The sequence below is a fragment of the Calypte anna genome, chromosome 4B (genome assembly GCF_003957555.1).
Source record: "Calypte anna isolate BGI_N300 chromosome 4B, bCalAnn1_v1.p, whole genome shotgun sequence".
Taxonomy (NCBI): Eukaryota; Metazoa; Chordata; class Aves; order Apodiformes; family Trochilidae; genus Calypte; species Calypte anna.
Window position 1 is genome coordinate 20791732 of NC_044249.1, and position 23957 is coordinate 20815688.

The following is a 23957-nucleotide window of genomic DNA, read 5'->3' on the forward strand; positions in this document are numbered from 1 at the left end:
CATTCAGGAGCCACTGGGATGATTTTTCTCCATCAGAAAGTTCTGCTGAAATAACCAACCTGAAGAAGACAGGAGCTTTAGTGGGCAAGGCAAAACATCCCAATGCTGCCTCTTCACCACCTTCCCTCTGCTACTCAGAGCCCTCCCTGCTGGGAAAGAGCCTCGTGGTGCAAACCTCCTGACTCTCCTCCTGCCCAGCACCTTCCACAAGTGTTTAGTCTTTCCCAGGGTGTTTGGACATTTACAAGAAAGGCAGGAAATCCTCTTCCCAAAGCCATTCAAAACCTTCCAGGGTCTTAAAAGAGAAAAAAACCCAAACAACCTTTCTATGCTGGTCTGCTAGCACAATGAAGGCCACTGCCCTTGCTCCCAACTACTACAGAAGGCAAAAAAAAGATATTAAAGCACCAGGATTAGGTGTGAGAAGTTTCTAGGGTACAAAGGAGGTGACTTAAGGAACTGGTGAGATGGTGGCACCACTCAACAATGAGCCTCATCTTCATTTGCTTCCCTCATGCAGCCCTCTGCAGCAGCACTTAGAAAGCAGCTCTAAAGCAAATTGTTCTCCAAGGGAAAAAAAAAATTATCTTTTGGTTTTTTGTTTTCCCATCAAACTGATGTTTTGAAAAAGCAGCTCTGGACATTTTCATGGACACCATCTACAGCCAGCTCTTTGTCTTAAAAAGAAACTTTCTTCTGATGGGAAGCCACAAGACCAGTGTGTAAGCAAAGTGAAGGGCTCACAGCTTGTACTCAACACCCTCACACAGAGAAAAGCTCAAGGATATTATGTGCTCCCTCCCTTCATTTTTTTTTTTAGAGTTAGACTCTAAGCTCTTCAGGGAAAGATAAATATAATGCCTTTATTTGTGATTCAAATTACTTATAAAATTGGACACTACATAAATAAAAAGCCCTCAAAAGACTTATTTTGAAAGCTGCAGAAGAGTCAAGATGAAAGGAGTGATATAATTAAAGATCTCCATGGTGGATTTTCTCCAGAAGACAAGCAGCTGTATTCCAGTCTGACCCTGAAGTTAAGAGACAATTCTGCCAGCAGCTAAGGAGATGAGCCTGCAGAAATGAGGATTTCATTGCCCAGGAGAGCATCTCTGTGCTTACACTGAAATGTTTAAGAGAAAAACATTCATCAGGGTTTAATATGAAGTGACACAAAGTCTGCAGGACCCTCCCACCCCTCTAAAGGGGTTTTGCCAGGAATTCACATTCCAAACACAATTCCAAAACCTGAGGAGGCATTTTAAAAAAATCAAAGCTTAAATTTGGAGCTGCCAAAATGGTGTTTTATTTGTTCCTCTACTTGTATCCTTCATATACTAAGAATATGAAGAATCTGTACATTATGGCTTTGCATGATTCTGACAGAGGATACTAAAACTTGAAAAACAAAGAGGTTATCAGTTGAAATGGAATTCCTCACAGGATGCTCTTCTTGACCTTTTGGAATTGATGGATACACTACAATAAAGATATTATGCAGCTCCCCTTTTACTCAAAGGTTAAAAGATTAGAGAGGATGCCTGCTAAAAGCATCAAAGCAAGTTTGCTGGTTTGGGTTTTTTTATAGAGAACTACCAAACAGGCCAAGAAAGGAGCAGCACATTTTGCTAGCCAGGGAAATCACCCAAATTCACCTCTTGTCAGGGAAATCAGGTTTTCAGGAAGGAGCAGCCCAGTGGTGCAGCAGCACAGGAGAGATGGGAGGAAAGGGGGGAAAAGGGGAGAAGCCAATGCACTGAATTCCTGAGGGATTTGTCCTGCGGTAAGGAAGAGTCATTACAATGTAACATTCCTCTGCTCATCAGATCTGGTTAACCCCAGTTTGATGCCTGGCACTGAACCCTACCCACAGCAAGCCACCCGTGTCCCACAGCCACCTTCAACTCCAGGTAAAAGGGAAAAGCCTTTTTACTCAGCTGGGCTACCTCCAGTGCAGAGCTCACTAATGGTACCAAGAGTTCATTAGCAGGAAGGAATCCTTCTGGGTTGCCTCTGGAGCTGAGAAAGCTTTTTTCTATATTATCATTTTTTCCTGTACTAATAATCCCTCCGAGCTCCCCCTTACACCTCACCAATGTAACACGAGGAACATCAAAGCATCTCTGCTTCACAACGTTCTGAGGGATAATTCAGCTCCCAAAACAACCATGCCCTTGACTTCTCCTCCTTTTACCTGTGGCACACTGAAAATCCCAGTGTTTGCCATCCAGCTCTTCACTTCCTACAGAGCACACCAAGGAACATCCGAAGTCCCCAGGTGCAGGAAGGTCCCAAAGAACTGGGACATCAGTGGTGGGACATCAGTGGTGCTGTTGCTGCTCAGGTCATTGCAGATTTATCCAACTTAACTCCCCTCAGACCTCCCCACACCTCAAACAGCCCTCACCACACCTCACTGCCATGGAGAGAAAATGAGGGGGGAAGAAAACCCAGGAGCTGGAAGAGCAGCCTGCTGAAATCCTTTCATTCCTGGGGAAGCAGGGCTCATCTCCCAGCACAGGCATCAAGAGAAGCCTCAAGGTCACCAAGCTTGTTTGCACACATACCAGCAAGCAGAGAAGTGGGAGCTAAAGCAGGACAGTTTTGATCAGGTGCCTATGAAGTGGTTTGCTTTTCCTTTTGGAACCTTTCCTAAGGTGGGACTGAGCATTTCAGCTTCCAAACCTGCTGTACCCTGACATCAGACGTGGGCTTTATTGAGGGATGTGCCTGCTCAAGCACATTTCTCTCCCAATTATCAAAAAAATCATTTAGGGAAGACAAGGCTATGGTGCAGCCCTAACTCACTCTATGCTGACCTTCCAGACTGGATCCAAAGCTTCCAGAACACTCATTTCCCAAAAGTATTCCATGCCAGTGCTGGCACTGAACTGTGGCAAACCAGAACCTTAGCACCTGGCTTTAAATGATATTTTCCACAGAAGACACAGAAACTGCCCTGAGGCAAGGCAGAGGAGTATAATCACCTCATGTAGAGCTCCATCCAAGCCCACCCTCATTTTCATACCAGAAATCTCCTTCATTTCCCTACAGCTGGCTGTGACCTACTAACTACCACCTCTCTAATTAACAACCCCACAGCTCCCACTGCTAGGTTTTCCTGTGATTTCCTCACCACAGCTATACAAGCATACTTTCCAACCACAAAGTTGGTTTGGCTGCCTTTAAATCCCAGGGCAGCACCATGAAACCCCTCTGCTTCACTTCTCTATCATCCTCTGAATTCTGGGGGAAGCAGAAACCCCTCCCCATGATTACCTCAGCTGTTTAATATTAACTTTACAACCACTTCCTGGTGCAGGATCACTCCTGTTATCTAGCACAATTGCCAGGAAGTTGAACAGGAGCCAGCAGTGTGCCCAGGTGGCCAAGAAGGCCAATGGCATCCTGGGCTGGCTCAGGAACAGTGTGGCCAGCAGGTCCAGGGAAGGGATTCTGCCCCTGTGCTCAGCCCTGGTGAGGCCACAGCTTGAGTCCTGTGTCCAGTTCTGGGCCCCTCAGCCCCTCAGGAAGGAGCTTGAGGTGCTGGAGCAGGTCCAGAGAAGAGCAAGGAGGCTGTGAAGGGATCCAGCAGAATTGCTGTGAGGAAGGGCTGAGGGAGCTGGGGGTGTTGAGGCTGGAGAAGAGGAGGCTCAGGGGAGACCTCATCACTCTCTGCAACTCCCTGAAAGGAGGTTGGAGCCAGGGGGGGGTTGGCTCTTTTCCCAGGCAACTCTCAGCAAGACAAGAGGGCAGGGTCTCAAGTTGTGCCAGGGGAGGTTTAGGTTGGAGATGAGAAAGAATTTCTTTCTGGAGAGGGTGATCAGGCATTGGAATGGGCTGCCCAGGGAAGTAGTGGATTCTCCGTGTCTGGAGATCTTTCCAAAGAGCCTGGATGTGGCACTGAGTGCCATGGGCTGGGAACTGCAGTGGGAGTGGATCAAGGGTTGGACTTGATGATCTCTGAGGTCCCTTCCAACCCAGCCCATTCTGTGATTCTATGAAACAGTCTGGAAGTGAAAGGGAACACAGGTAGGAGGAGCAGCATCCAGTTCAGCACACATCTTGGTAAGTCTTTTGGGGCAGAATTCCTATTTTTCACACTAAGGGCAAAAGAGAAGCTTCCCTTCTTTTTTCCAGCAACCAAAAAAAAAAGAGAATACTATTTAAACCTTAAAACTCTCCATGAATCCAGAGACAGTAACATCTCAGCACTGCCAGCCAACAGACCAGGTCTTGCTACGAGATGCAGGACAACACAGATTCTGTGTTTTCAGCCTGAACTCCTTCACTGATGTGCCTTAATTACTGTGCAGGTAAGGAGGAACCATGGTATTTCATTTGCAAGGTCTGGCCGTTTCCTTCCAAGAGGAAGGACTGCAGCCCAAGCAAAGAAATCATCACTTACTCCCAACATGGCTGAAGCCACAGCCACCTGCACAGCAGCTCCTGCTGCTGCCAAAATGAAGGCTGCCATCCATTTTGCACCTCACTCACTCCACAGACCATTTCCAGTGGGTCGTTTAAAACCACAGTTCCAGGGATGTTTTGTTTTTTTTTCCTTACAAAGCCCAGTTTGCTGTGTCCAGTCCCTGTCAAACCTCTGGGGTTCCCTCCTCCTAAAATTTACCTCATTTTTCTTTGCTCTCCATTGATTTATTTTTTTTTCCCCACCAGCCCCAGTCCAGCCACACAGCCTTCACCTCCCAGCTCTGGCTGCACACCCTGGTCCCTCCATCTGTCCTTCTGTCTCCTCTTCCTCACCCTCTGTGTCCTCCCCTGTGACCTTCCCTCTCCCCCTCCACTCCAAGCTCCCTCACTCCATCCCCTCAGCACCCCAACCTCTGCTTCCTGCTCAGGTGCCCTCCATCTCCCACAGCTTCCAGACCTCAGCTTCTCCCCCCTGCCACCCCAAACTGCTGTTCCCTGTCCCCCGTGTCCCCACATCACTCCCCCCACCCCAGTGTCCCCATTCTGTCCCCCCCTCTCCATCCTCCCCCCACTCCCATCCCCCCTGCCCCATTCTCTCCCCTCACCCCCCAACTCATGGCCCCGCCCCCTGCTGCCCCACCCACAGTAGCCCCGCCCACCCCCCCTCATTAACATAAACCCCGCCCCCTCCTCCCTTTAAGCTCCTCCCATACCGCAGACCCCTCCGACCCCCCCCCCCCCTCCGGTTATTCCCGGTTCCCCCCTTCCTCCCTCACTCACGGGGTCGGTTCTTGCGGACCGAATCCCGGCGCTGGCGGCTGACGGAGCCTCCCCGTTCTCGGGGCTGCGGCCCCGCCGCGCTGTCAACGCCCGCCGCGCCGCTGCTCCGCCGCCTCGGGGGTCCGGCATCCGCCGCCGCTGCCGCTCCCACCCCCGCCCGCCGTCGCGGCGGCTTCTCCTCCGGGCCGCCACCGTTGCGCGGCGGCTCCATCCGCAGCCCGGCCCGGCCCCATGGGCCGCCCGCCCCGCCGCGCCGTGCTCCTCACAGCAGCCACCGCCGCAGCCACCGCCTGCAGCGCGCCTGCGCTCCCGGCCCCGCGGAGGGGCGGGACGAGCCGTGAGGTAACAGCCAATCGGCGGGCTCCGCCTCGCGGAGCGACAGGCGGCTGCGCCAATGGGAGGCGGGGATTGGACGGCAGCGGGGCGCCAGCCCCGCCCTCTCCGCCCCGCGCTCAGCCGCGGATAATGACAACTGCGAGTAGCCAATGGCGGGGAGGGGGCGGGCCAGCATGCGGCTGCGCTGGCCAATCGCTTTCCTTCGCGGAGAGACTGACACGGCAGCTGTCCAATGAGAAGAGGTGGCGGCCAGTCCGGGGCGGGGCTAAGCAGGGTGACTGACAGGCCCGGTAACTATGGCAACGCAGGCCGGGGCTGGAAGGAAAGCCGCAGTAGGCCCGGCTGGATCGGGCCTCGTGTGGGGGTGATTTACATATGATTTGCATATCATTTACATACGCAGATAGCGAGCTCTCCTGCACTCCCTCACTGCGGGGCAGCTTTGGGGTCCCCCGCCATGCCAGGGGTGGACCCCGAGGCTTCCACCATGGCCGTGCAGGCCCAGCGTGGGCTCTAAACTTCCTCCTGCTCCTCAGCCCTTCCTCCAGCTCCTTCCTGGGCTGGGAAGGACGCTCAAACCTGGGACACTGCTGGTGGCACTCGTGAGGACAGCGTTCCAAAGGTGTGCTTGGAAGTGTCCTGGGTGGCTGCTCCTCTGGGCCGTGTTGGTGGCACTGAGGTGAAATGGAACCGAATGGGATGTTTGTGAGCTCTGTGCAGCCTGGGAGACATCTAGGAGGGGTTTGGATTCCTTAGGAGAGCCAGGATTCCCTCCAGGAGAGGAAGGGATGGAGGGACAGCAGGAAGAAGAAGTTCTGCTGCCCTTCATGAGGCCTCGGAACCCAAACTCCAGTTCTCCAAAGATCTGCCAAGCTCCAGCCACAACAAAATAGGAACCAAACCAAGAGATTCAGGGAGAAGAGACAAAGAAAGAAGGGTCGGGGATTTGGGATCCATCCAGATGGATGAGGTAATTAAGTGCTGATGCATCCTCTTCTTTTAAACTCTTGAGCAGTGTCAACACTGAGCCAGCAGCCTCAGCAGCAGCCATCCAGGGAGCAGAAGAACAGAGGCAACCATAAGAGAGGAGACAATCAACCATCAAGAGGATGACATCCAAGAGGAAAACAGCTTCCCAGACTCTATGAGACCATAACAGCTCCTGTTTTAAGACCATGGAGGTTCCTGGGTGGAATTATGGTTGATGATAACAAACCCAAAGCCAAGCCTGGAGCTGGAACCCAGTGACCCACAGGGCTCTTCACCTGCACTCTGCTAATCTCAGCTCACCACAATCCTGGGGCATTAATTCGATCCCCAAGGGATCAGTGACTGATGTTCAGAGGAAAAAAAAGGTGTCATAGCTTCAGGAAGACTTTGCTGAATTCTGGTTGCTGTGGGTGAAAACAGGGCAAGGAGCTTGGCCAGATTTTGTTTGTATGATTTTAATATCCTGTTGGGCAACTGCAGGAAGGATGTTGGTACTGATAGGAGATAAAGTAACACTGCTCTGAGTAAAAATACCTTCACAAAAGCCCTGCTGGTTTGGGTGATGTTGCTGTCTCTTTTCTCCAGCCCCAAACTGTTCAGCAAATGAGAAGCAGCACCTGGGGAGCAACCACCACTGGTCCCTGCACAGCAGATCAGAACCCAGGGTGTCAGAGGTGGCCCAGGAAACAGGAAAACCCAGGAGAAAACCAGGGAAAACCAGCTGCAAGCCTCCAAAAAACAAAAAAACCAAACCAGGAGGGCTGGTTGGATCCTTCTGTGCAGCCTCCACTTCCCAGGCAGGTGAATCAGGTGATTTCACTCTCCAGTAAAACTCTCCTAGCTCCAGAGAGGCTTCAAAAGCTGAGATCCACCCCCCTCACCTCAGAAACACACACAGCAACCTCACCAGTGGGATGTGAAGTGGCAAACGTTTTTATTACACAGTGAGTAAAAGGCTCTTGTGTTTGCTTTTTTAAGAAGATGTGCAAGGGGACACGGTTCCCTCCTGCAGGGTCATCTATGATTTAGCTTTTAAAGTGCTACCTGACAGCTGTAAAAACACTGGCACTTCCCAGCAGGAACCTGAAGGTGTGCTTTTATCCAGCCTGGTGGGGTGGGAAATCAACTGTTTCACAAGAGCTGCTTGATGTAAAAAGGTAAAAGCATCCAAAGCTAAAAAAAGGAGTGAAAAGGGGGAAAAACTCTGCAGGCAAGCCAAGTGTCAGAGGTGAGGGCTCTGGGGATGCTGCTGGTTTGGGATCTCAGAGGCATCCCCTGAATCACATGGAAAATGTGAGGAGCAGGCACGTGTCCCCTCCCTCCAGTGAGGGGATGGGGATGGATCCTGCAGTGTGGTTGTGCAGGTTTGGGTTTAGAAGGTGAATGCTGCTTTATTTTGGTGCAGTTGTAAACATGAGGCTTGTAACAAGGGGAGAGGATCTGAGGAGATTGCCTTCCCCAGGGCAAAAAAAAAGAAAAAGAAGTGATTCTTACTGCTGAAAATTGCTGCTTTCCCAGGCAGGTGATAAAATGATGGGGAAAAAAAATAATCCAACAGCTGATGGGGAATTCTGGGTCTGAATTGAGGTTTTGGACAAGTCCCTGTGTTATCTGGAAACAGGGGGAAAAGCCCCATCCATTATTCAGACTTCTGAGGCACCAAGGAAGCAAAGAACATTGACCAAGCCTGCCAGAGCAACACTCACACCTCACTCCTGCACCTACTCAGTGTCCTGAGCTTTTAAGGGCACTTCTGGCACTTTTGGGCAAAGTGTGAGGAGAAGGGAGCAGCTGTGTGCTCCTGCCCCAGCTCCCCCAGCACATCCCAGGAGGGTGGTGGGAACACTCCAAGGTCTGCACTGCCATCTTTAGAGCTTAAAAAAAATAAATTCTCCCTCTACAGTAACCCTCTAACTACAGCAAAGGAATTTTGTTACTTCTGGGCTTTTTTTTTTTTCCTTTTTTTGTGTGTTTATGAAATGAGGAACAACCTCCAGCAGCAGTGACAGGAGGCAGCAGCACCTCTGGGCTCACAAAACTCTGTCTGAGCAGGGTCCTGTCTGCCCCCCCGGGCAAGGAGGGAGCATTTTGATTTGGGTTGGAGGATTTTATCTGAGGAAATCTTGCAGCCTTATCCCCTTCCACTCCAAGCTGATCCCTAGGGATAGCCTGGAAATTATGGGCTGCAATTTTAAACCGGATCTTCGAGGGAACCCAAGAGAACTTAAACCCCTGGGTGTGGCTTCTCTGCAGTGAGCAGAACCAACCCCCTCTTTGTGTCCCAGCTTCCTGCATTCCCCTCTCATAGCACCAGGTGTTGGGAAAGAGGAGAACTACATCCACCCTGCTGGTCAGGCTCCAAAAATGCAGCCTGAAAAATCAAGAGACACCCAAGAATCCAACCTGGGACTGAGTCTCCTTAATGCTGGCACAGCATGGAATGTTTCCTCTTCCAAGAAGCTGGTTAGATGCAGCTTTTCCTCACCCTCAGCTTCATCCCCAAGGGATTGGAACTTCTTAAAGCCACCCCAGAGCCCACCCCTGACCTTCAGGAGCAGGAAAAGATTCCCCAAAGCAAATCACCAAAAGAGAAGAGCTCCCAGGAGAGGGGACAGATTGCACCTGGGGTGGTCTGGCACCTTCTCATCATGGGGATGTCCATCTCCAGGGATCAGCAGAAGGAGCAGTGCTGCTTCCAGCACTGAGGAAAAGGAGCTGAGGACCAGCTGAGGTGCCAGCAACAGAGCTGGAGACACCACCTAAGGCAAATTCAGTGTGAAGTACCTGGGGCTGGCTGCTGTGCAGACCTTCAGGTGTCTTTTCAAGCTGAGATGAGCAGAACCAACAAAACCAGCACCACTTTTGGAGGAGGTCTGCAAAACCTCAACTTGATGGGGAATCACTGCAAGAAATCTGTTTTTTGTTTGTTTGTTTACTCAAGGGATCACTCCCTGAGTGACACCTTCTCTGTGGGTATAAAAGGAGAAAGCTACAGATCAGAGGGTTGGGAAATGGGGAGGAATAAACCTCAAACCCAACAGTGTCACACAACCCAGCCCTCTTCCAGCTAAATCTTCCAGAAAGAGGTTTAATCATGTCCCTACCATCCCTCTGCCCCACTGCTCTTCAGCCTTTGGATGCACTGGCCAAATTCCTGCTCTGAAGATGACTCCCCCAGGCTGAGTGATGGTGCTGCCACCCCCTCCCCACCACTGCTATTTCTGCAGTCGAGTGTACACCAGGAATGCCACAGCTGAGATCACAGCAATGCCCACAGCTGGCAGGATGTAGGGCAGGGATGGTCCATTGCTGTCCCCTGGGGGGATCCTGGCCTGAGACGAGCTGCTTGCAGTGCCACAGCCCCTGCTGGAGTCAGGACCTGAAGGATTTCTGAGGGAATTGTCTCCATCTTGGAGGTTGCCCCCTGCCCCCAGCTGGGTGCTGGGGTAATGGTCCACGAGGACCTCGTAGGTGTGCAGGGAGGTGCTGTCACAGTTTGGAAGTGGACCTCCAGCTGCCTCTCCTCCCCTGGGGTCTTCAGGAGCCACTGGAGCTGGGAACCCTGAGGAGACCTGGAGAGGCCCATCTCCTGAGCTCCAGCTATCTGTGCTGACCATGAGTTGGTCACTGCTCAAGGTGAAACTACTGGGAGGGAGGTCACCAGGAGGGCTCAGGGATCTGCCAGCCACCTCTGGGCTCTCCCTGGACATGGAGAGGACCCCTGGCTTGCTAAACTCCACATCTCTCTCTGTGTTGCTCCAAGGTGACCAGATGCTCCTAGAAGAGCTCACCCAGGATGTTCTCCTCCCAGTTGTGCCTTCTGAACTTCTTGCAGCACTTGGGACAGGGTCCACTGAGCCTTGGGGCACCTTTGGGAGACAATGAGAGGTCTGGGTGCCATAGGGAGCACCCATTTGGTCTGGTTTTGGGGCACCTACATCATGCAACAAGTCTACTTCAGTGCTTTCTAACAGCAAGCTTGGGTCAGGGGTAACTTCCAAGGCCAGGAGGAGTGAGCAGGGCAGGAAGGGGGGGGGTGTGGGCTCCAGGGGGGCTTTGGGAGAGATAAGAGAAGGCAAACAGCAAGGAGAGAGGTGGAAAGAGGCACCTAGAAGCCAGAAGACTGACCAGCAAGTCAAGGAGGAAAAATAAAGAGTAAAACCCCTACAAACCTTGGCTCCCTTTTCCCAAGCTGCAGAACACAGCATGCAGGAAAGGATGTAAACACAGTGAGGTAAAAAGCTCTGAATAAACTCCCCCCCCAGCTCAGAATCTCACACTGCAGCAGCAAATTCCCCAGGCAGGGGGAGTTCTTGAGGACCTGAATGAAATGGCAGCTGGAAAGGTCACCTACTTTCTCCTGGGTCAGCGTGGAGGTCGTGCTGCTGGCTGCCTCCTTGGGCAGTTCTCTCTCTTGCACAGGAGGCTTCACAGAGGTGTCAGAGGGTGCAGAAACATCTCCAGGTGCAGGGGTAGGGACTGGGGTGACCATTTCCATCCCAGTGCCTGTCAGGGAGAAAACCAAAACATGGCATTCATCAGGAGAGGGTGTACAAGGTGAGTTTTGCTCTTCACCAGAATTCAGTGAACAGCTGCAACAATTGGAAGGAAAACCAGGAGAAAACAGACTGGCAGGCTGCATTTCTGCCCTGCCTTCCTGGATGAGGTCACTGGGGCCCAGGAGATGGGAGAAGAGATGGGAGACAAGAGCAGAGAGCTGTTCTCTGCACCTCCCTGAGCCCTCATGGGTGCTACAAAGTCAGATGACAACAGCCACAGCTACCACTGCTCTTTGGGAGGGTCCCCGTGGCCTCCTGGCACTGCCCTAACACCACATCCCCACCTTTTCTGCCACCCTCCATCTTCCCTGTCAAACACAGGAGGCACAGAATCATGGAAAAGAATCACAGAATCCTTTTGGATGGAAAAGACCTTTAAGATAACCAAGTCCAACTGTTAACCCAGCACTGCCAAGGCCACCACTGCCCCAGGGCCCTCAGCACCACGTCTCCAGGGCTTGGAAATCCCTCCAGGGATGGGGCCAGGGTCTGACAACCCCTTCCAGTAAGAAATTGTTCCTAAACTCCAACCTAAACCTCCCCTGGCACAACTTGAGGACATTTCCTCTTGTCCCATCCCTTGTTCCTTGGGAGCAGAGCCCAACCCCCCCCTGGCTCCAGCCTCCTCTCAGGGGGTTGCAGAGAGCCAGGAGCTCTCCCTTCATCCCATCACTCCAGGATCAATCCCCCCAGCTCTCTCAGCTGCTCCTGGGCAGATTTGTGCTCCAGACCCTTCCCCAGCTCCATTCCCTTCTCTGGACACACTCCAACCCCTCAAATGTCCCACAGGGCATCAGGCAGCACGTTCTGGTGACCACACAGGACTGCCAGGCAGGACACCCACCTCCATCTGCTCCGTGCTCCCTCTGCATCCCCCTCAGCTTCTGCTCCTCCTCAAACTGCTGCTGTATGAGCAGGGGGCTGCGCACATCCACGAAGCTCCCTGGGGGCTCACTGTGCCCAGAGCTGGTCACAGATGGTTTTTTCACTGCTGAGTCTGGGGGCTGCAGCCTCCTACCATGAGAAACCTCTTCCTCCTCCTCCAGCCTCGGGGGTGACTCAGTGGAGATGTAGGAGTCTTCTTGGGGCTCATTCTTGGGCTGCTCAGGGCTGTGAGCAGCACCCACATCCCTGGGTGGAAGGGACCTGCCCAGACCCAAGCCCGGAGCCCCGCGGTGCAGGTGGTTGGCATTCCCAAAGCACCCATTGTCCACACACACTGGGTGCTGCTGGCAGCTCAGCCAGTCCCAGCCCTGCTCCAGGGGGGCAGCTGGTGGCACTGCCACATTGCCTGCTCCAGGGGTCCCCACTGCCACCTGAGGGGTCTTGATGGTGTGTGGGAGATGCTCCTCTCTGCCCTGCCCGTCGCTCTTGGGCAGAGGTGGCTGTGGACTCTCTTGCTCCAGGTGGTTTTTGGGGAGCTGGAAGGAAATGAGAGGTGTTAAATCACTGTGCCTGGGTCAGACATTGGAATGGTCTCCCAGGGGCAGGGGTGGATTCCCTCCCTCTGGAAATTTCATGTCTCAGCTTGAAAAGATGCTGAGACATCTCACCTAAACAAGAATATGAGAAGGGTTGGGCTAAATGATCCTTGAGGTCCCTCCCAACCTGGCATTCCGTGACCACTGGGGACACCTGAGGACCCAGAGGCCCAGGCAAGTGGGGTGGTGAAGGGGGATTCTCCGTGGCACCCACCACACAGCTTGAGGGGCTGTGGAGGAAAGGCTTGGACTGACAGAGCAGACCCTGCAATCCTGTCCACTGAGGGGAGGCAGGAGAGAGGAGCAGCGACAGTGGCAACATGTGGGCTCTGAGTTACCAGAAACACCAGTGAGACCCTGCTTGGGGTGTCCCCAAAACAACCCTGGTTCATAGAATCATAGAACCATAGAATGGGCTGGATTGGAAGGGACCTCAGAGATCATCAAGTCCAACCCTTGATCCACTCCCACTGCAGTTCCCAGCCCATGGCACTCAGTGCCACATCCAGGCTCTTTGGAAAGATCTCCAGACACGGAGAATCCACTACTTCCCTGGGCAGCCCATTCCAATGCCTGATCACCCTCTCCAGAAAGAAATTCTTTCTCATCTCCAACCTAAACCTCCCCTGGCACAACTTGAGACCCTGCCCTCTTGTCTTGCTGAGAGTTGCCTGGGAAAAGAGCCCAACCCCCCCCTGGCTCCAACCTCCTTTCAGGGAGTTGTAGAGAGTGATGAGGTCTCCCCTGAGCCTCCTCTTCTCCAGGTTGTTTACCACAGGCTCCCCACACCAAACTCCTGTCCAAAAGGGACCTTTGTGTCTGATGCACTCACCAGTTCCTGCACTGGGACCCTGGCATCCAGGTCTGTGGTGGTGGTGGTGGTGGCAGCACTGGGCAGAAGATGGGAATGGCCACTTCTGGGCAGGTCTTGGTGTGGCTCAGCCAACGGGGCAGCTGGCACAGGATTTGAGCCTGGGGATGGTTTCTGGGCACTGCTGGAGGAGGTGGCAGGACGGGCACTGCTGGTTGCAGGAGGGAAGGAGGCAGCAGTGGGAGCTGGGGGACCTGGAGGAGCCAAAGCAGTTGGTGAGTGGGGTCATCAAGGGAAAAGGCAAAAAGACAGAGGATGGTGTGTGAGAGGATGAGGATGATGTGTGAGAGGATGAGGATGGGGTGTGAGAGGATGAGGATGGGGTGTGAGAGGATGAGAGGATGAGCCCCTCCTGCACCCCTGCTCTGTCCTGACATCATCCAAACCTGCACCAACCCCTCATTCACCATTCCATCTCCCCTCCAGCCTCCTGCCAACCCAAACACCTCCAAATAATGACCCTGCCACCCTCAGAGTGAAGAACACCCCTGGGGTGTGAGATTAACAAACACCCCCAAACCTCTGGGAAGCCAGGGGAGACAGGCTCAGCAGACACCAGGAAACCTCATGCTCAACGTCCCTATCTCCACCAGACCTCCTGAGGCAGCATCCCCCAGGGACCAGGGGGCAACCTACGAGGTTTCCAGGCATCATAGACGTGCTGCAGCTCATCAGCCAAATGTCCCGCGTTGTTCTGGCGCAGGGCACTGATGAGATCCGAAACCCAGCCCTGCCGGCACCTCAGGTGTTGGTAAAACTTATAGACGGTTGCATGGCTCCCCCGTGTTTCCTCCCGGGCGTGAAGTTCATCCTGAAAAAAAAAACCCAAAAACACAAGGGGGCAGCGATGAGAGGGGTCTGGCTTTGAGGTAAAGCAGTTATCCTGTGCCATTCCCCCAGGGAAAAACGGGGAATTACCCTGTCGGCATCGGTCAGGCAGCGGAGGGAATCCGCCAGAGAGGCCACACGGATGTTCTTGAATTTGCTGAGGTTTTCCAAAATGTGGTTGTAGACTTTGTCCTCGGCGAACCCCATCCTGGCAAGGGAAAGAGAGGGAGACATGAGGAGGGCTGATCGGCCTTTCCTGAGGAGTTCGGGGCTTTCCCGTCAGCGCTCGGCCCCGCCGTGGCGGCCACTGACATGGCAGGGGAAAAGTCACTGCAAACAGAAACCAAACCAACAAAAAAAACCCCAAACCCGCACAAGCTAAACTTCAGCTTCTCATTCTGCTTTCACCAACCCGAGTTCCTCCCTGGAATCGCCCGCCCCGCATTTATTCCCACTCCTTTTCGGGATGGATGGAGGGATGGATGGATGGATGCCAGCCCAGACCTCGTGACACGGGGGTGACTCCAGGCGACGAGGCCGGGATCCCGCTGTAGGCCCTGGACCACAGCTTCTCCCCCCGAGAAAACAGACGGAAGAGGAGAAGCCACCAAACCCCCTTCCCCCAGCGAAACAGCGGCCGGGGAGGGGAAGGCTGCGGCAGGACCCTGCCTGCTCCCTCGGCCCGATACCCCCCCCCGGCCCACAGCGAGGCCTTCCCGCTCCCGGGGGAGGGTGACAGTGCCCTGGGGACTTTGTGCTGGGCAATAAAGACCCCGCCGGAGCTCGGTGAGCCCGAGGAGGGTGGTGCGGACCCCGCTTCATCCCCAGCTCATCCCCTCACGCCCCCCCATACCTGAGCCCGCAGCCGCCGCCGAGCGCTGTGGGGAAGGCGCTGAGCCCGCCCCCTCCAGCCGCTGATTGGTCGCCTCGTACGCCCGTCACGGTGATTGACACCGAGGGGAACAGCGCCCGCCCTCTCCTCTCCAGGGCGGCGGCGGGGCGGTACCGGCGGGACTGGGAAAGGGTGAGGGGGAGGGAAGGGAGGCCTCCCGGAGGGGCGGGTTCGGTTCTGCGTCCCGAACCGCTGGCGCTTCCCGCACCGGCAGGTGGCAGCAGGGGAACGGGAACGCTCCGCGGGGCGGCCGGAGGAGGGAATCCCGCCCTTCACCCCGCCCCATTGGCCACGTCCCTTTGATCCCGCCCCTTTCGCCCCGCCCCATTGGCTCCGCCCCGGTAGCCACGCCCCCTCCCCCCGCCCCGGCCCTGTCAGCGGCGCGGGCCCTGCATGGAGCCGCACCATGGCGGCGGCAGCGGCGGCGGCAGGAACGGGCGGGCGGCTGCCGGGGCGCCGCTGAGGGCCGGCAGCCCCGCGGCGGGGTGCTGAGGGGCGGCGGTGCCTTTCCCCCTTTCCCCTTACCCCTTCCCCTCCCCTCCTTTTTTATTCCCCCTTCCCCCCCCCCCATCCTTCCCCTTCTCCCCTCTCCCCAGACCCCCGCGCCCTCCTCCGGGCGCTTCGTCCATGGTCGGGGCCGCCCGCCGCGGCCTCGCACCGGAGCCTGTGGGCGGAGGCGAGAGGCAGCGGGAAAGGAGGAGGAGGAGGAGCCGGTGAGAGACCCGCAGGTGAGAGATCTCCGGGCGGAGGGGCGGGGGACGGGCCCGGGGTTGTTATGGCGACGCGGGGGCTCCTGGAACGGGGGGAGAAAGGGAGGGGGGAGAGAGGGGGAGAGGCGCCGGGCGGGGCCTCCCCGGGGCTGCACCACGCGTGTCCGCGGCCTCTTGCGTGGGGTCCCCTCTCCTTCCCTTCCTCCTTCCCGCGGGTTTGAATTTTTAATGAGCAGTTCAAAGTGAATCGCGCGTTGGCAGGGGGGGAAGTTCCACTCGCGGGGGCTGCCCACCTCACACCCCCCCTTCGTGGGGGTTCATCCCCCCCCCCTCCTTCCCGGGGATCCGCTCCTAAGCACCCATTTGAACCCCACGATCCATCTCCAGCCGTCTCCTTGCTACAGGATCTCTGGGGACACTTGGGGGTCTGGGGCTGGACCCCCCCATCATGAGGGGGGAACACAGCAGAACGACCCCCCCAGGGTTGGCCCCAAGGGCCCCTCGGTGGCTTTTGGCCTCTGCTGGGGAGCTGTGGCTTCTTCTCAGGGGTAACACCAGCCCCCTGGGCTCCTGCCCTGTGCCGTCCCTCGGGGAGATGCTCCAAGCTGGAACTTTGGAAGGGACACCCCTCCTCACCCCAAGATCCGAGGGACATGTCCTCCTCACCTGGGAGTCTGGGGACAGTGTCCCCTCCTCTCTGCAAGGGCTGTGTCCCCTCCTAGCCGTGAGGGTCTCATCCCCTCCTCTCTGCAAGCTCCAAGGGCCACACTTGTCCTAAAATCCAAGAGCTACGTCTCCTACTTGTGGTAAGATCCAAGGATCGTGTCCCCTCCTCACCTCGAGGTCTAAGGACCATGTCCCCTCCTTGCTAAGAAGTTCAAAGGCTGTGTCCCCTCCTCAGTGGTGTCCCTGCTCATCCCAAATGGGAAGGGATGGATGGGCTGCCAGGCTCTGGGCTCTCCCATGCTCTGGTAGATGTGTCCTCCTTCCTCACCCAGTGCTTGCTTATTTCTGATCTTGGATGTCATCAAGGGTGGAAAATGTGACAGGAAGGAAGGGAGGCTTTTTTTTTTTTTTTTTTTCTTCTCCCCTCCTCCTGCTAAATATGGACTGACATTAAAATCCAAATAACTCGTCGTGAAAGGAATCCCAGCCCCTGTTTGCTGGAGGAGGGGAAAACAATGGGATTTGGGGCTTTTCTGCTGCCAGGTTCCAGCTGGGAAGTTTCGCAAGGAACGGTGGGGTCCTTGCTGGGAGCCTCAGGAATTTACTTTGCTTGATCTCCTCGGCACATTACACTAAAAAAAAAAATAAAAATAAATCAGTCATCCCTTCTTTGCCTGCCCGTGGATGAGGGAAACCTTGCTGTGAGGATGCTTTGGAAACATGAAGGGTTTTTTTCCTCTCCTGTACAAGGACAAGAAGCGAAGGGGTGCAGACAAATACAAATGCAGCCCCAACAGGAGCTTTTTTTGTCTCTTTATTTTAATTCCTGTTGCTGCAGCAGCTGGTGGCAGGGAAGAAGGTGCACGGGGTGGCTGCAGATGATGATGATGATGCACAGGGAGCTGCTGGGTTTACAAGGAGGATTTATGTGTCTGTCTGTCAGAAATCAGATGCAAGCTCATGCCCTTATTCCCACAGTGGGCTTGGGACACCAGCTTTGGGACAGGCAGCAGGATCCTGGAGGTGGTCACAGCTCTGCCATGACTTTATGGTCAAGGTGAAGAGCCAAGATGGGGGGTTCTTTTGGGGGGGCAACATAGAGCAAAGCTTGGCTGGGAGCAGGAGGTGACTTGGTGTCTGTGCTGAGCAGAAAATGGGCTCTGCCATGTTCCCCCTCCACGTGTTCCTCTCCAGCCCTGTTGGAGAGCTTTTTCTGGAGGGTGTATGTGGGGGGGTTGTTGTCTGTGGGAAGCTCCAGGGCTTTTGCTTGATTTTTTATAAAAACAGTTTGTTAAAGCAGTTGGGGGGATACTGGGAGGTGCTGAAAAGAGATGTTTCCCATTTCCAGGGGCATTGCTGTCCCTGGCATGGGTGCAGCTGCATTGTTTTCAAGCTAATGGGACACATAGCTCTGCTCCTCTGAAATGTCACTCCCAAATACCCCGACTCTTTGTGTCGATCCTTGAGATTGGTCCCAGTCCAACATCAACATCCTTGTGGAAGAGTAGTTTGGATTCCCTCTCTCCCTGCCTCCTCCAGCCACCGACCTCCAGCTGTTTCTCCTCCAGCTCTCAGTGTTGGCAGCAGGATGGTGGCTCCCAGGTCCAGTGGGAAGGGTGCAGGTTCCTGCTGTGACCCTTTTTTGGGTCTGTGTGATGCCTGGAGCTGCTGGTGGGTTATTCCAGGTAGAGCAGAGAGCCCTTAGGTGGGGTCAGGAGTAGCACAGCAGATGCCTGAGGTGCTGTCTGGGATTTTATTCCTGGGTGTTACACGAGAAGGGGGTCAGGCTTCACTGCTGCTTTCTGGTCTCATTCAGAAATCATATTTTCCTCTTGAAATTAAAAATAAATCCCCTGGGCTTTCCTGTCGAGGTGGAAATCATCTGAATGTCCCCAGGTCCATGAGCATCTCCTGAGGACAGGAAGAAACACTCGAGAGAAGAGGTAGGAAATGTCCTACCACATTTAGAGCAGGGGGCTGATTCATCTCCCTGCTCTTAACTCTTTCCCTCCTACTTTTGGTCAGACTCAGCTGGTTTAAAATCATGGAATTTGCTGAGTTGGAAGGAATCCATCAGGATGATGGAGTCCAACTCCTGCCCCTGTGTAGGGCACCCCAAGAACCACTCCGTGTGCTTGAGAGCAGCATCCAAACACTTCTTGATTGTTTATTTCCAGGCTTGGAGGCTGAGGAGAACATCACCAGCTCTCCTCTAGCTGGATCACAGAATATTGCTGGGCTTTGGGGTGGAAAGGGAATGTTGGGGGTGTGTGGTTATCCCATCGGATAACCAGAACGCCAGCAGTCACGTGAGGTAGGATTAATATTTAATATATGGGGTATGAACTACTGTGCTTAATCACTGTCTGAAAGGCTTAGGAAGAGATTTACCCATCAGCAAATGATTCCTGAACTGTCCAGAATGATTTCTTGCATCTTCCATTGGAGCATCTGATCCTCAGTATTGCCAGAGGCTGGGCTGAGCCTGTTCTGCCTGCTGTCTCTAACGTCTCTACGTGGGTAGTGTGGCTTTCATCACGGGTGCTTTCTTCTCATTAAGCTCATAAAAAAAATAAAAAAACAACCTGGAAACCCTTTTTCTCTGGTCCAGCTCACATGGCTGTGTGTCAGCCATAGTACCTGGCAGTGCCTGAAACTCAAGTGTGTGGCCAAAGCTCGTGGGAAATGAGTCTTGGGCTCAGCAGACACCCTCACTCTCGTGTACATTTGCCCAGCCACAAGCCCAGAGCTGGCTCATTCAGACTTTTCTCTGGCCAGCAATCTTCAGGAGACCATGAATTTCATTTGTGTCCCCAGCAGGGTCCTGGAAAGCCTTGGGACAGCAGTGCTGCTTCCCATGTCTGCCCCACGTGGGGTTTTTTTTGCAGCATGAGGTGTTTTGTGGCACAGCAGGGTGAGGGTCACCCCTTGGGCTTGGGTGCTGCTGTGTTTATAGGGAGAGGAGGTGGTGGTGGGAGACACATCAGGGCATACAAATGATTCATTTCCACAACCACACGTCCTCCAGGCACCCCACAGTGACAGCAGTGGCCACCTGTGGGATGGGCACCTCTTCCAAACCCTGATGTCCACCCAGCCCTGGTCCTCAAGCTCACCACCCAGTTGGAGCCACCCCTGTCCTTCCAGTTGGTGCTGAGCTGGGTTGAGGTTGGGAAGCAGAGGTAGAGATCTCTTTGTGGCTTTGGTTGGACTATCAGGGCTCATCCCAACTGGAGAGTTGTGTCTTCCCCATGGGAATTCCTTCTTTAGGCTACGGGAGGGTTCATGCTTGTGTCCCCCTTCCCTCTGTGACTAAAGTCACCACAAAAGCATCCCCTGTGGCCACCAAACCCACTTTTGCTGGGGTTCCACACGTGGTGCTGCAGATTTGATGGTGGAAGTTGCAACAGCTGAGCGTGGGTTGGGTTTTGGCATGTTGGTTATTTAAGAAATCCTGGTGGCTACTGTAAAGCAGGCGTGGAGGCAGGAGTTTTGTTTCAGAATTGGGGTGGGTTCTGCTTTTTCCCCAAAGCAGCTGTGGGAGAACACCCCTTTTATTCCCTGTGCAAACAGATCACTTGCTTAGGCAGGGAGTCCTCTTGATTCCCAAATAATTTGTCATCCTAATTCCTTCCTGTTGAAGAATCTCCATTTTGCATGGAATAATTAGTACTAATTTGGAGCTGGGATAGGAAAGAAGAGTTCTCTGACTTCAGAGTAGACAAGAGCATCACCTCCATGAGTCAGGTCATGCAGGGCCATCCCTCCTCTGAAGCCAAATTAAAACCTGGATGTGAGACCAAACACCCTGGGTCATTAGGAAGGAGCAGGAGATGGAGGTGTCACCAGTTTTAAGCCTTCTCCTCCTGCAGGCAGCCAAGGATTTCTGTGGTGAGGGGGACCAGACCACCACCACCACCACCTCCTTCCTTCTTGGCTAACACCAAGGAACAAATAAACAAAACTATTCCCACCACACCGATGTGGAAAGCTCTTTCTTGAGCTGCTCTGGCCTCTCTGGGTGTTCCTGGCATCCCAGCCAAGTGCTTGAGACCTTTTTATTGCTGTAACAAGGACTTCCACATCCTGCCTCAGAGTCTAACTTGAGCTGAGGCTATTTTCTGGTCCTTCCGGGAAGACATCCCTGTTTTCCTTTACTTTGCATGGCAGAGGGAAGCCAGCCAAAAGCCTTCCCAACCCCCACTCCCTGCCTGTTGGAAGAAAGGGAGGTGCATGCAGCTTTTTTGGTGTTCACCTGGGAAGCCCAAGAGGAATTCCAAGGTGAAGGTGCTGCAGGCAGCATCACCCCTGCCCATCTTGCAGCTCTGCTGGGTTCATCATTTCTGGGGGTGGAGGTCAGGTACCTCTAAAAACCTTGGCTGCTGGATGCCTGCAGGGTTACCCGTGGAGTTTTAGGACCTTTATTCATAATTTGAGGGGCCCAAACTGGTGTTTGATGCTCCAAGATAGGGAGAAAGCTGTTAGAGGCTGCTGGCAGCAGGGCTGTGGTTCTTGCAGCACCATGAGAGTGGTAAAAACAGAGTGCTGCATGTTCCAGCTTGTAGGTTTTGTGTGTCTGAGTTAAGTCATAGGTGACAGGAAACCTTAATTCAGGTATGAGCAGTGAATCAATCAGCACTGGGTTGCTCTGTGGCTGAACCAACCCCCTCCTGGGATGACTCCCTTCCTCTTCTCCTGCCTGATGTTTCGAAATAACCTCTCCGAGTTAGGATTGTTCTGATGATCTAAAACCCAGGGGTTTTAGCTCACTTTGGTCTCCACCCCGTTAGCAGTGACCTTGCTCCAGGGCTGCAGAGAGCTGCTGACATTTCTGGTTTAACTGCTGAAGGTAGGGATGTCTCCCTGGATCTCTGCTCAGCTCCAAGGAGTTGGGGCTGTCCTGAGCAGAAGGCAATTTGTGGAGGGTTTCCCTAAAACTGACACCCAACCATCCTCACTCCTCTTTGCATCCAGTGTCTCCTCTTCTGTTATTTTTATTTTTTTCTGTTATTTAATGTGTGCCCTGGTGTGCTCATCTTCAGCTTTGCCTGACCAGTTGGTAGGAAGAGCAGTGAGCAGAGAAGATGTGAGTGGGATGTTTTAAGCAACTTTTGGGGTTTCCCTGGAGCTTTGCTGCCTTTGGGAATGCTGATAATAGCTGCAACAAAGTGGTTCAGCCACAGTGGTGAACTCTGTGGTACTTGTAAAGCAAGAAGCAGATTTTCCTTTGCTCCCTGGGACTGTGTGGGCTCTGTGCCTTGCTTGTCACCCTGTGTTTTCCAGGCTGCTGTCTCCATTCATACTCTGGGGATTTCAAACTCTTGGTTTACAACTTGCTAAGGGCTGGTATTACTAATTTCTGGTTGTAAATTATGTCGTGGTACACGTCAGGGAGCAGTTTGCAGCCAGGACATCTGTTCCTGACCTCAAAGAGCCTTGAACCAACTCTATGTTCTGCCTGCTCCCCATCTCTTACTTCACCCTTTGGATCAGGATCCTGTCCTGGGGAGCTTTGAGGTGAGCACTGAAGTGGTAAGTGATGGGGTGATCCCAAGAGGGCTCTTGGGAAATCTGAGGGAGGTTCTGTGTAATCACCTTCATTTAAACATGCAAAGAGAAGAAAGAAAAAAAGAAAATGAGAGGGAAGGGGAAGGGGGAAGGGAAAAGGGAAAAGGGAAGGGAAGAAGGAAGGCAAGGCAAAGAAAGGCAAGGCAAGGCAAGGCAAGGCAAGGAAAGGGAAAGGAAAAGGGAAAGGGGAAAAGGAAAGGGGAAGAGGGAAGGGGAGGGGAAGAAGGAAGGGAAAGGAAAGGGGAAAAGGGAAAAGGAAGGAGAAAGGGAAGGGGAAGAGGGAAGGGGAAGGGAAGAGAAAAGGGAAGGGAAGAAAAAAGGGAAGGGAAAGGAAAGGAGAGGAAAAGAAAGGAAAGGAAAGGAAAGGAAAGGAAAGGAAAGGAAAGGAAAGGAAAAAGGAAAGGGAAGGAAAGGAAAGAAGGGAAAGGGAAAGGAAAGGAAGGGAAGGGGGAAAAGGAAAGAGAAAGGAAAGGTGAAGGGGAAGAGGGAAGGAGAAGGGAAAGGGAGAGGGAAATGGAAAGGGAAAGGGGAAAGGAAGAACCTGCATAGACCTGGAGGTCAGTGCACTTCATGAGGAAGATGTGTGCTGTAGCCATGCTTACTCCATCCACAAAAGGCTCTGCTGGTGCTGTGCAGACCCAGCCCCTGGGTAGGACAGGAGGAGAAGTGGAGATGGAGGAAGAAGCAGCCTGGCTGGGCAGTGGGATAAGTTCATGGAGGAAAAGCCAGGAGGGCAGCTCAGGTCTATCTGCTGGTAGCCCAAAAGGCTCTGCTAAACCTGGGCTGCAGAAGTTATTACAGTCCTGACACTCTTAAAGGATTCTAAGCAGCAGAAACCCACAAATAAATCTTGGTGAGTAAGAGGAGAAATATGAAGGACAGGGTTTTCTTTTCTTTTTTAATTAAAAAAAAAAAAAAAAAAAGCATTTTAGTGGCTTATGAAGATTCCAGCAGGGCTCTGGGAATGGGCAGCCTCTTGTTCCAGGCACCACTCACCCAGCACGGGGATATCCTGGCTCTCAACCTAAAGGTTTTGTGGTCCCATAAATTCTTCTGGCGATAACGTTGTGGCAGGACAACCTGCAAAACTTTCCTGCTGCTTTACAATTGGAGTCATGTTTTTGTGTTTTTTATCATGCCAGCAGATAATCATCTCCCCTTTGTCCCAAAAGTGAAGCTCTTATGGGTATGTTTGAGCAGCCTGGAAATAAATCTATTCACATGTGTTTTCCAGGGGTTGTTTAACACGTGGGGTCTCTCAGAGCTTCTGGATTTCACACTCTTGCAAACTGGCCACTCTGGGATATGAAAGCTCAGAAGTAAAGCTTCAGGCCCACTCTCAGCTCTGCTTGGATGTATTTAGTTAGTCTCTAACTGGGAGTTTGGATTTCCTCTTTCCCTGTTTTTCTGCCTTGCTGGATCAGAAGGGCAGTGCTGTAGCCTGCCTGTTGCAGCATCACCTCTGCCTCCTAAAAGACACTAATTCCCCCCATGCTAGGGCTGAGTGATGAATTAGAGATGAAAGGAGACGAGTTAGAAATTAATAATAAATTGGAAAGCGTGGATAATCCTCATGATTTTCTCTTGAGGAGGCTTTAAATCTCTTTGCCTACAGCCAGAGAGATGTTTTTAATCCCAGGCACTGTGTAGAATTTGCATTCTCATTCTGGTAGCAGGATGGGGATGCCAGGTTGGGATCTTTGGTTGACTCCATCCATGGCAGCAGCTTGTTTAGATATTCAGCTTGCTGGAAAACTGTGGGGTTAGAGAGGTTAAATTCTTTTTCTAAGGTTTTGTAGGAGTAGATGGATGAGAAATGAGAAGACTCAGTTTGGATCAGTGACG

General features: G+C 53.2%; 2 protein-coding genes across 3 annotated transcripts in view; one reads left to right on the top strand and one right to left on the bottom strand.

Moving 5' to 3' along the window:
* Positions 1 to 8022: 8022 nt before the first annotated feature.
* LOC103528303 lies at positions 8023 to 15198 on the bottom strand. Of its 2 annotated transcripts, none has more exons than XM_030450807.1 (7): positions 15130 to 15198; positions 14367 to 14484; positions 14085 to 14259; positions 13410 to 13642; positions 11941 to 12517; positions 10892 to 11043; positions 8023 to 10406 (listed from the first exon to the last, which is right to left on the bottom strand). In XM_030450807.1, exons 2-7 carry the CDS (start codon positions 14481 to 14483, stop codon positions 9753 to 9755), a joined length of 1908 nt encoding a protein of 635 aa, XP_030306667.1. In that variant the 5' UTR covers position 14484; positions 15130 to 15198; the 3' UTR covers positions 8023 to 9752. The 2 variants fall into 2 exon arrangements, with proteins under 2 accessions (XP_030306667.1, XP_030306668.1); XM_030450808.1 differs by lacking the exon at positions 15130 to 15198 and adding an exon at positions 14781 to 14904.
* A 507-nt stretch (positions 15199 to 15705) lies between these two features.
* Positions 15706 to 23957, top strand: part of PTPRA (protein tyrosine phosphatase receptor type A) — a 121234-nt gene continuing 112982 nt past the window's right edge. The window contains 1 exon segment of the mRNA XM_030450668.1: positions 15706 to 15896. The gene's annotated coding sequence lies outside the window, so the exon portion shown is untranslated.